Raw genomic sequence first — 11,759 nt, 5'->3', positions numbered from 1 at the left:
GGAAGACCATGCCCCTAGGGCCGTCTTAGACCAGGGGCACGCCCATGCCAAATTTCAGCTCTTATCTTCAAAACTGAGGAAATAACTCGCTCTTCCCCCGTAGTTCTAATACATAACATCAGCCTCTTGTATTTATCTAGAACAGAATTTGCAAATAAGAGAATCTGTACCGTCTCAAATAATGAGACTTTATCTTAAATGTGTGGTGTGTTTACCTCCGGTTACACACAATTAAGGAATCTGTTCTCAGACTCCTAGAGGAGGAGGGGATGCGTATATGGTTATAATTGCAAACGTCACGAACCATCTCTGTCTGAACAAGTATAAAGACAAGTCAAGGTCTTTCGGTCTGAGTTTGTGTGGTATATGGACATATTTAAGATTCTCAACTAGCCACACAATCCTCCGCCTCCCCTGCCTTCCAACATCTCCCCTCAAGCAATACAGTAGTTCATTAAACTTACCATGTTCACTTACAGCTTATTCTGTCATCACCATTTATATTAACACCCTGATTGTCTCTTATTATCCACGTAACTTATTCATCATTTTTCTGTACATCGTTCGTCACATTTAATGATTCCACATTTTCCATCGATGTCAATTACCCCCCCCCCCCCTTTTCCCTCAAAGTTTTCAGTTTTTTTACCAACAATACGTTATTCAGCTAACAAAATACTCTAATCATGTGAGTTGCTCTTGTGTCGTTTCTAGAATATCACTTGGGACTGATTTGACTTACATAGTTCAACGGGCGTTCTTTCTTTCATCACACGCTTCTGGTCATCCTCAGAAAAGCGACATAATTACACTCTGGCTACAAGGTATTGATGATGCTACGCTGCGTACACCTGTTGTCACTTCTGAGTTACTACTGGGACTGGGAGGTTCTCTGCTGCTCCGCCTGGGTCTGGGGCGTGTGGTGGTGGAGCTGTCCCAAGGTCATGTTTTGTTTTGTACGATAATTCATATCTTGACCGTGTTGATAGCTTATTTTGATTCTATAAACTTATTTTGATTCTATATTATCACACTCGTAGTGTACCGATTTTAATGATGGTTATTGTAAATGCGATTGTATGTAGAGGAATAAAGCACTAGGCTTGAAAGTGACACTTCTCTCAACGCCCACTTTTTATGTGGTTGGCAAATCCTGATATCCCTCTGCCAGACGTTTGATTTCAGGAGCGGCTGTCATGAACGTATTGCTTTTTTACTTTTATCCTCTCCACCACTGATCGGCTCGTTAGCCGCTTGGGCGATCGGTCACGTCTCTGATTACTTTTCCTTTTCTTTTATCCTCTTCACCAAAAGATCGGCTCGTTAGCCGCTTGGGCGATCGGTCACGTCTCTGTTACGTACTGGGCATGCACCGGCTCCTGAATGTACCTGAACCTGCTCCAGTGTTGGTCAAGTCTTGTCTTGAAAGAGCTCACACTCGGTGCCGTCACAACACTCTGGTAGATTGTTCCAAGAGTTCACAACTCTCACTCCAAAAAAGTTTGCCCTCACAGTTTTCTGGACTTGCGACTTCTTCAATCTTGAGCTGTGACCCCTTGTGGGGCGAGCGTCCGCCAGCTCCAAGTAAGGACACTCGACTGAGTAGTGCCCCCTGAGATGCTTATACACCTCTGTCAGGTCGCCCCTTGCCCGTCTGTAGTGTAAGCTAGGCAAGGTCAGGCGCTCCAATCTCTCAGGTTGGTTGAGGTGCCGAAGGGCAGGCACCAGTCTGGTGGCCCTCCTTTGAACATTTTCAACCAACTGACAGTCCCTAGCATATCTCGGGGACCAGACGGGCTGACAGTACTCCAGATGGGGAAGCACTTCACTCCTGAAGATCGTTACGAGGGACGGACCGTCTAGATATCTGAACGACCTTCTTATAAAACCCAATAATTTATTTGCCTGATTTTCCTTCTTCTCGCAATGGCCCGAGAACTTCAGCTCATTGTCAACATACATACCTAGATCCTTCTCACATTCAGTCTCAAATAGTACAGTTTCTTCATCCCGTTGGGACATATGATACGCCTCCTTACCGTTGGTACGCCCCAGGTGCATCCTCTTACACTTCGTGACATTGAATCTCAGCAGCCATTTCTTCGACCATTCTTGGAGCCCACAGAGGTCCTTTTGCAGCTCTTCACAGTCCTCTTGGTTCTTGATTTCCCGAAATAACTTGGTGTAATCGGCAAACATCTGTATGAAGGAGTGTACAACGTCAGGCATGTCATTTATAAAACAAACAAACAACAGCGGGCTCAATACACTGCCCTGTGGTACCCCGCTTGTGACAGGTACGGATGATGATTTCGTGGCATTAATCACCACACACTGCTTGTGGTCATGTAGAGAGTCTTATATCCACGCCAGGACATTTACCCGAATCCTGTTCCCTTCCAGTTTAATTTTCAGTCCTTCATGGGGTACACTGTCAAGGACCTTGGCAAAATCTAGGTATATGTTGTCGATATTACAACCCTGATCTAGAATTTGGGTCCAAATATCCAATACCCTGAGTAATTGTGTCAAGCAGAAGCGTCCGTTTCGTTGTTAATGTTCCAAGTATTTTACATATTATGCTTGTTAGGCTCACTGGTCTATAGTTATTCGTGGAGTGACGATCGCCCTTCTTAAAGATAGGACTCACATAAGCCATTTTCCAATCACTGGGAACTTTTTGTTCATCCAGGCATTTACTGAACAGGATCTTCAGAGGCTCAGCTATCCCTCTCACTCGCCAGTTTAGCTTCGGGTCGGGTGGTCGGCAAACAAACATTATGAAATTATTAAGCCTAACATTAGAACTTATAATAAAGTAACCAGATCTTCAAACCTTTTTCACGGTAGCAACCTGATCGTAAAACTTCCATTTGGAGAGTTTTGGAGGCTTCCCCTGATGAGTATGGAGGAGGTGACCCCCCCCCTACCTCCAGTTGACTCGTGTGTGTGTTTTACTCTTAGTGAATGTCAGGGGAGGATCAGCTGTTGTGATAGTAGCGTAGAACTTGGGAACGTTACTTTTCGTAATGTATTGTAGTAGATACCCCTCATTCCTCTGGCGTTTTCTCTAGTATCCGAGGCGTGTGTGTTCATGGGGGACTTGTATAGATGTGCTCGTTAGTCTCTTGGTCGGTCGGTCACGTCTCTGTTATGCACTGTTGACAAGTACTGAGTATGTACTGGTTTCAGAATGTATCTGAACATTTTCCAGTGGTGGTCAAGTCTGGTCTGTTCGGAGCTCACACTCGGTGCAGTCACAAGACTCTGACAGATTGTTCCAAGAGTTCACGACTCTCACTCTCACAGTTTTCTAGACTTGTGGCTTCTTTAACCTTGAGCTGTTACCCCTTTTAGGGCGAGCGTCCGCCAGCACCAGGTATAGCACTCGACTGAAGTTTGTCCTTTCAGGTGTTTATAAACTCCTATTAAGTCACCCATTGCCCACCTATAATATACGCTGGGTAATGCAGGCATTCTAATCTCTCTGGGTAACTGAGGTGCCGTCCGTAGTGTTGGTACCAGTCTGGTGGCCCTCCTTAACCCTTGACAAAATTATCAAGAGCAATCATACTAAAGTAGTTAGTCATCATACTCAGGAGAGAAGGACATGGAGGAGAGAAGGCTGGAAGAAAGATTGTGAGAGTGTCAGAGCGGGAGAGGGATTGTAAAGAGGCTGGGAGAGGGAGGAAGGAGAGGGATTGCGATAGGATCTAAGGGAGGGAGGGAGAGAGAGACAATGCAGGAAGCTAGACAATCGTGAGTGTGTTGGTGACGAGGAAGGTGACAGTTGCTGATCCTGTACATCATTTACACAGGTACTCTCTCTCTCTCTCTCTCTCTCTCTCTCTCTCTCTCTCTCTCTCTCTCTCTCTCTCTCTCTCTCTCTCTCTCTCTCACTCAATATGTCTGAGTGGTTTAGTTAAGACATATTATGGTAATATTAACACTAGAGATATACTTAAGTGTGAGTAGGTCATCGCACACACACTTACAATATTACTTATAGTGCGACGTAAATGGTAGTGGTTTGTGATGGTGCGTGGTGGTGGTGTGTGTTGAGGGTGATGGTAGTAGTGGTGGTCCATGGTGTTGGTAGTGGTGGTGTGTAGTGATGATATATTGTGGTGCTAGTACTGGTGGTGGTGATAGTGTTTATATGTTATGCTCACAATGTTACAGGCATGAGAACTGTGTTAATGGCGATGGTGGTGGCGGCAGTCAACCTCCAACACTGGACGATGGCAAGACACTCAGGTAAGATCATTGTTCATTACTGTGTTTTAATACTGCACATTTGATATACATTACCGTAAGGTGAGTCACAGACACCTCTTCCTCACGTCTCAGCCTCACACGCCTCATAACTGCTGGTGTTCTTCCTCAGAGTGTAAAGTGAACCTCACGGAGCCACTGAACCTGAACCTCTCCTCCTCCAAGGTGGAGTCAGAGGAGATCTTGTGGGGCGAGATCAGCGTCTTCCCTGGACCTGACAATCAGTCTTGGGTCCTCAACTTCACCTTCAGGAGAGCAGACGAGTTGCTCGCTTCCGTCTTCGTCTCCCACATGAGGAGAAATGGCAGTCTTAGTCAATTGGACGTCATCAGGATTGTGTGTGAGGGCAATGAACCTGTAGATATGGATGACCCCTGGCCCGACCCGTGGCTGCAGGCAACACCTCGACTCATCAAGGTGATGGTGAGTGTTGACCCTCACACACACACACACACACACACACACACACACACATACATACACACACACACACACACACACGGGGATTCCTTCTGATGATGCTACATACTTTTGTCCACCAGGTATCAATTAAGTTTTGTGATGATAATATAGATTACCTGAAGCTTTGATACCTCAGCTTATTCCCCTGACGATTAAATATCCTGACGCTACCTGGGGTTGGGTTAGCTTAGCGTTAATTTAGGTTACAGAAGTGTTAAGTTAGATTAGCATTAAGTTAGGTTAGATTAGCGTTAAGTTAGGTTAGGTTAGGTTAGCATCATGGTGAGACAAGCTGGAGGAGAAAGAGGATGGGGGGGGGGGGCGAATCTATTTGACAGTTCGCTTCACTCCGGGCGAGATCTACACCAGCAACACAACAGATATAAGGTGTGTTTCTGGTACTGCTCTCCCTAATGTTCCTCAAGTTCCCCCTAAACTTAAACTACGTCACGTCCTTCCGTTTTATGCATTCATTCTGTTGTTGAAGTTATTTTTATTAATATTTACTATTTTTGTGACAGTAAATCTGGATGATAAAAGGTGAGGTGATAGTGTGTGTGTGTGTGTGTCTATATGGCGACCTGTGTTCAGCATGCCCGCCTCGCAAGTGAGCGGACCGGGGTTCGATCCCGGGCAGGGTGAAACTACTGTATGGACAAGTTTCTTTACGCCATTTGCCTCTGTCTACCCAGCAGTAATTGGGGATATTAATCGATTTGCGGATCGTATTCCGGGGTAATGGTTAGCCAGTGCAGTCGAACTATTCCTTGACACTGGGTCATGCAACTCGTTAACTCAGGGTGTGGTTGTTGTGTTGGCGACAGCTTCTACACCTTAAACAAATTCACGCCTAGATGGTTCTAGGGCCGGCCATCCTCGTTAGATGAGGGGCAACCATTATTAGTGTGTGTGTGTGTACAGGGGTGATAACACATGGGTGGTGTTCTCTCAGGATGCTCTACTTCCTCCCTGATACAGTACAGTATTCACCCTGACACTGCCCTAGAGTCTGACTTATACGATGGTTACACTATCATGACTTACAGTAATTTTATCTCAGCAGAAGTTAAAAAAGAACAATACTTTAAAAGCTTTCATATATTTAAAACATTAAGTAGATATGTTTAGAATATCCTCGCCTGTTTATGATGGACGATAAAATGATCTTACTGTGAAGTTACGTCCAGCCAAGTGAAGGTCACATCTTGCAGATCACAGAAACCGAGGTGGTGATCAAACAAAAGGAACGTAATGTGTTTACGCATATATGCACCGGTAAGCTCACCAGCCTGCACAACATGAGCCTGACTGTTGAGAGTGACCCTTGTTGTCCTGCCCCCACACTGACTGTGTCCTGCGATACTGATAATGGTGAGTGTAACTAACTCTCTCCCACATCGCCACAGTTCACTTCACTTGACCTAAACTTTGTAATACTTGAATACAAAGTTTTGATTTTCCTGTATTTCCTGTAACATACACTAGTAATATAAATATAGATTGTTATAAGTATTACACTGACTTATAATACACCGTTATGTATGAATTACACTGACTCATATCTACATGTGTTGTATATAACGCTGCTGAATCACAACACCACTACTCCATCATCTACCTGCAGGTGCTGTTCTTCCCGCCAGCAGTCACCCCTTCCTCCTGTGGCTGATAGTTGTGTTTGGGGTGGTGGGCGGTGTGTTGCTGGGCTTGATGATGGGCGGTGTGTTGCTGGCCAGCCTGGATTCTTACTACATTATGGGGGACCTGAAGGAACATCAGATACTCTAAGTCACCAGAGACATTATCAGTCAGTCACAAGACGAGGAGTGAACCCTCAGTTACCAGCCACTCAACCTTCACACAATCACAGCCCAAGGTTAACATTACCATGGTTACGATGACGTCATTGTACAGCAATGTAATTATTTTATTTACAGAAAAGAACTGCTGACGTCAGAGTTTATTACTGTTGACGTCAGAGTTTATTACTGTTGACGTCAGTTTATTATTATTGACGTCAGAGTTTATTACTGTTGACGTCAGAGTTTATTACTGTTGACGTCAGAGTTTATTACTGTTGACGTCAGAGTTTACTACTGTTGACGTCAGAGTTTATTACTGTTGACGTCAGAGTTTACTACTGTTGACGTCAGAGTTTACAACTGTTGACGTCAGAGTTTATTACTGTTAACGTCAGAGTTTATTAATTATTTTATTTACAGAAAAGAACTGCTGACGTCAGAGTTTATTACTGTTGACGTCAGAGTTTATTACTGTTGACGTCAGTTTATTATTATTGACGTCAGAGTTTATTACTGTTGACGTCAGAGTTTATTACTGTTGACGTCAGAGTTTATTACTGTTGACGTCAGAGTTTACTACTGTTGACGTCAGAGTTTATTACTGTTGACGTCAGAGTTTACTACTGTTGACGTCAGAGTTTACAACTGTTGACGTCAGAGTTTATTACTGTTAACGTCAGAGTTTATTACTGTTGTTGTACTAAATAAACACATACTGTATACTGTATAATATTTAATCAAACTCTCTATTTCATGAACCAAAATAATTTAAATATTGGTAATAAATTATCGATGAATACATAACAAGCAATTTGTATATAGACAAATAAATGATCAAAAGATATACGTCGTATATGATAGATATAATAATTAGGTGGATAATTAAATAAACATGTGTATAATTAATAAGATATATAATTATTAGATATATATGATAATTAAATAGATATAGATAGATAGGTAGATTAATGGATACACAGGTTGATAGATAGGTAGTTATATAGATAGGTAGGTAGATAAATATTGAAACCAAGATAGATTTAGGTATTTAGTTCAGCAGGTACAACAATAATTTACAACAGGAATAATTTTTTCATACAATTAACAAACACTTCTGAGGCTATATTTCCTAATAATAACAACGATAATAATAAAGTGTGCAAGCCTATTAATTACTTTGCAAAATGTCTTATCGTTTCTAACTTCTGTAATAATTTAGTTAATCTTGTTACTTTATATTTCAAGAGTTTACTTTATAAAAAAATTCAATATCGATAAATATGATAGAATAATACAAAAGAAAATGTCATAGGAAGATTAGAAAAATTATATTTAGTTTCTATGGTTACGTTAACGTCCAGAATGCGCATGATATCTCTTGATAGGAATTACCGTAATTTAGAACATAACAAAATAAAGAGTCTGCATTAGGCCGGTTGGGCTGTGAATGGCAGCTCCTGTCGAGAGTTACAACCTATCTCTATCATCCATGAATCTATCTAGCCTCCTTTTAAAACTTTTCAGTATCCCAGCAATTACTACAAAGTTGCTAAGCTTGTTCCACTCGTCCACCACCCTATTTGTGAACCAGTTCCTTCCTATCTCCCTCCTAAACCTAAACTTATCTAACTTAAATCCGTTGCTCCGAGTCCTATCCTGCTCGGATATTATAAGAACTTTATCTATATCTCCTTTATTGATTCCTTTCACCCACTTAAATACTTCTATCATAATTCCCCGCACTCTTCGTCTTTCTAGGGAATGCAAGTTTAGTTTATTTAATCTATCTTGATAGGGAAGGTTTCTAGGTCCAGGAATCATTTTCGTCATTCTTCGCTGCACCGACTCCAGTTAATTGATATCCATTCTATAATAAGGGCACCAGAACTGAGCAGTATAATAGAGGTGCGGCCTGACTAGTTCAATATATAATTGCAATATGGCCTCCGAACTCTTATTACTTACACTTCTAGATATGAACCTAATACTCTGTTTGCCTTATTTCGAACATTAACGCACTGTTTTCTAGGCCGAAGGTCCGGGCTTACGGGTGCCCCTAAGTCTCTTTCACAAGTCGACTTCTCTAGGTTGATGTTGTTAAGGCTGTTTATATTCTTATTAAGTCAGTGAGAAATTATTACAACTCTCGCAGCCATTTGCACCGAGATGCTATTATTACAGTTCTTAACAAAACTTGGCTGCGTGTGTCGGCAAGTTAAAAGAGATTACAGTTCAGAACTATGTCTGATTTTACTATTAATGGACGAAGTTAACCAGTGTTCAGTAATCTTAACATATCAATCCGTTATTTTCAGTTCGTGTGGTAGGTGTGTCGTCTACACAAAACAACAGTTCGGTGCCACTCTGTTTACCATCATGCCCAGTGATGATGTTGATCTTGTGTGTGTTGACACGGACTTGTTTACACGTTATGAAGTGTCAAAAGTCAAGATCAACCAAATATTGACTTCAAAACCTGGACGAGTGAACGGCACCAACACACAGACTGTCACCAACTGCAACAGAGGAGTTCAATCACATACTATGCATCGAACAAGTAAGTGACCCTCTCGTAAACAGGATCCTCTTCTTTTTCCTCTTGCTTCTGCTTCTCTGACTTCTTCTGCTTAGTTCGGTGCCGCCTGAGAGTGACGTCAGCTGCAGCAGGAGGGATTCTTGGTTCACTTAGTGGTGAGGGCTGCCAGTGGTGTTGGCCAGTGGAAGAGTGCCTTGTCCTGCTCTGAGGCACTGAGTTTACAGGTAGTAATGGCAGTGCGGGTGAGGTCGAGGAGCCTCCCACGGAAAATGATGGGCAATTAGGGACGGGTGGAGGCGTGGCAGGTCCAAACACGACAGTGGAGAGCGTGGAAGTGGTGCCAGAGGAGATGAAGGAAGAGGTGGAGGTCTCGGAGGCTCGCATCTCACGCCGCTGTAGGAACACATTACGGGGGGAGGGCATAGGCTTCCTCTGTTGGAATCGGGGAGTTTCTGCCTCCTGCGAGGGGCCTTCTTGACCGATTTCCTCATAGCTGGAGTCCGGCATCATGATCATCTCCTGGACGGGCTTCCTGGAGCACTTGCACCGTAATATCCACACACCGCCCACTACCACCACCATCACGCTTATCACAAGAGACACAGCCAACCATGTTATCCAGGGAGGACTGCTCTCGGGAGAACCGCTCTCGGGAGAACTGCTCTCGGGAGAACCTGCAATATATTACCAGTATAATGACAACACCTCCAGGTAAACGATGAAATATACGCAGTTGATATACACGAGTAACTGTAATGCATACATAACTATTACAATTATAAATCTATATTTATATTACTAGTGTATGTTACAGGAAATACAGGAAAATCAAAACTTTGTATTCAAGTATTACAAAGTTTAGGTCAAGTGAAGTGAACTGTGACGATGTGGGAGAGAGTTAGTAACACTCACCATTATCAGTATCGCAGGACACAGTCAGTGTGGGGGCAGGACAACAAGGGTCACTCTCAACAGTCAGGCTCATGTTGTGCAGGCTGTTGAGCTTACCGGTGCATATATGCGTAAACACATTACTTTCCTTTTGTTTGATCACCACCTCGGCTTCTGTGATCTGCAAGAACGTTTTAATACTGAACTAAGTGTGTCGGTGACGGTGTGATGCCCTGATGTCATATAACCGATTCACAGGTTGAGGCGGGGTGGCTACGTCTCCCCTGTGGTCTAAATATTTGGGATCCATTAGGCTTTTATGCCAAGCTGGTGATATAGTTATCCTACTGGTACTGACTCACACTGATGATAGGTGTGGGTTAGGTTAGGTTATGAGATAGAAAATAAGCAAGTTTTTCCGCTACTTGAACATTGACGTGTGTGTGTGTGTGTGTGTGTGTGTGTGTGTGTGTGAGGGTCAACACTCACCAGCACTTTGATGAGTCGAGGTGTTGCCTGCAGCCACGGGTCGGGCCAGGGGTCATCCATATCTACAGGTTCATTGCCCTCACACACAATCCTGATGACGTCCAATTGACTAAGACTGCCATTTCTCCTCATGTGGGAGACGAAGACGGAAGCGAGCAACTCGTCTGCTCTCCTGAAGGTGAAGTTGAGGACCCAAGACTGATTGTTAGGTCCAGGGAAGACGCTGATCTCGCCCCACAAGATCTTCTCTGACTCCACCTTGGAGGAGGAGAGGTGAAGGTTCAGTGGCTCCGTGAGGTTCACTTTACACTCTGAGGAAGAACACCAGCAGTTATGAGGCGTGTGAGGCTGAGACGTGAGGAAGAGGTGTCTGTGACCCACCTTACGGTAATGTATATCAAATGTGCAGTATTAAAACACAGTAATGAACAATGATCTTACCTGAGTGTCTTGCCATCGTCCAGTGTTGGAGGTTGACTGCCGCCACCACCATCGCCATTAACACAGTTCTCATGCCTGTAACATTGTGAGCATAACATATATAAAGTGTACCACCACCGTCACCAATGCAACTCTATTTGCCTGCAATATTGTGCTTATTCTGCTTATAACTCATACACTGTATCACTGTCACCATAACCATCATCACTACCGTAAAGTCACCCTTAGCAAAATTCTAGGACGCCAAGCAATTTATTTTTCTATGGTACTGTGTTTGTAGAAAATGGATAACCTCTCGCCCGAGCCTAAAATTAAATTCCATGAACGTCGCTTTTCTTGTTCCCTTATGTTTACTCTCCCATCCTCACGAGAAAAAGAACCAGTTACTTGTGACTGTATTTGTAGTACTTTAAGCGCAGATGCTGTGTACACATCAACAACACCTATGCCAAGATCACTAATTCGTTCTCTTGGCGCCTTTGTACAGTTTGGAGCTTTCAGGGGGGAACTTAACCGTGACTGTTTGTAAATACTGTATGGACGTTTGTGGAAGTGTGTATTAATTTTCTTGATCAAGGCTACAGGTGAGGCTCATCTTGTGTTGAAACTTGGTCAAGAAAGTGGAAGGGGGTGCTGTAGGTAAACTAATGTTAGATGATGAGGAAAAGTAATGAGAGAGAGAGAGAGAGAGAGAGAGAGAGAAGGAAGAAGTCGATGTAAAACGAGTCGAGGAAGGAGAGAATATGGGAAAGAAATTGATAAATGGGAAATACATATAAAAAGACAGACAGACAGACGATACTTATAGTAAACGTTGTGGAGGACTAAGAACAGCAACTGTCACCTTCCTCTTCACCAACACA

General features: G+C 43.2%; 3 protein-coding genes across 6 annotated transcripts in view; 1 reads left to right on the top strand and 2 right to left on the bottom strand.

Annotated features, from left to right (window-relative positions):
* LOC121876855 (transient receptor potential cation channel subfamily A member 1 homolog) overlaps positions 1-899 on the bottom strand; it is a 22,385-nt gene extending 21,486 nt beyond the window's left edge. The window contains exon 1 of one of the 2 annotated variants that reach the window (XM_042382328.1): positions 743-899. The gene's annotated coding sequence lies outside the window, so the exon portion shown is untranslated. Of the gene's footprint in view, positions 1-464; positions 716-742 lie in introns of those variants that run through there. The other variant, XM_042382329.1, reaches the window with a different exon arrangement.
* Positions 1-8,928, top strand: part of LOC121876858 — a 10,744-nt gene extending 1,816 nt beyond the window's left edge. Inside the window, exons 1-5 of one of the 3 annotated variants that reach the window (XM_042382332.1) lie at positions 3,766-3,818; positions 4,183-4,257; positions 4,388-4,698; positions 5,949-6,108; positions 6,362-6,930. In XM_042382332.1, the coding sequence (XP_042238266.1) occupies positions 4,185-4,257; positions 4,388-4,698; positions 5,949-6,108; positions 6,362-6,525 (708 nt within the window). In that variant the 5' untranslated portion in view covers positions 3,766-3,818; positions 4,183-4,184 and the 3' untranslated portion in view covers positions 6,526-6,930. Of the gene's footprint in view, positions 1-3,765; positions 3,819-4,039; positions 4,258-4,387; positions 4,699-5,948; positions 6,109-6,361; positions 6,931-8,854 lie in introns of those variants that run through there. The other 2 variants (XR_006090835.1, XM_042382334.1) reach the window with 2 other exon arrangements.
* A 145-nt stretch (positions 8,929-9,073) lies between these two features.
* Positions 9,074-11,552, bottom strand: LOC121876857. Its single transcript, XM_042382331.1, has 4 exons — positions 10,897-11,552; positions 10,456-10,766; positions 9,988-10,147; positions 9,074-9,749 (listed from the first exon to the last, which is right to left on the bottom strand). Exons 1-4 carry the CDS (start codon positions 10,967-10,969, stop codon positions 9,082-9,084), a joined length of 1,212 nt encoding a protein of 403 aa, XP_042238265.1. The 5' UTR covers positions 10,970-11,552; the 3' UTR covers positions 9,074-9,081.
* Positions 11,553-11,759: the final 207 nt, after the last annotated feature.

The sequence above is a fragment of the Homarus americanus genome, unplaced genomic scaffold (assembly GCF_018991925.1).
Source record: "Homarus americanus isolate GMGI-L3 unplaced genomic scaffold, GMGI_Hamer_2.0 scaffold50281, whole genome shotgun sequence".
Classification (NCBI taxonomy): domain Eukaryota; kingdom Metazoa; phylum Arthropoda; class Malacostraca; order Decapoda; family Nephropidae; genus Homarus; species Homarus americanus.
This window is presented reverse-complemented; position numbering and strand designations above follow the sequence as displayed.

What these genes read in the sequence shown, in the direction of transcription:
- LOC121876857 (XM_042382331.1), bottom strand. Translation starts at nt 10,969, where the DNA reads ATGAGAACTGTGTTAATGGCGATGGTGGTGGCGGCAGTCAACCTCCAA. An exon ending in CTCGACTCATCAAAGTGCTG is followed by an intron (nt 10,148 to 10,455) that starts GTGAGTGTTGAC and finishes ACGTTCTTGCAG; the next exon opens with ATCACAGAAGCCGAGGTGGT. An exon ending in GTCCTGCGATACTGATAATG is followed by an intron (nt 9,750 to 9,987) that starts GTGAGTGTTACT and finishes AATATATTGCAG; the next exon opens with GTTCTCCCGAGAGCAGTTCT.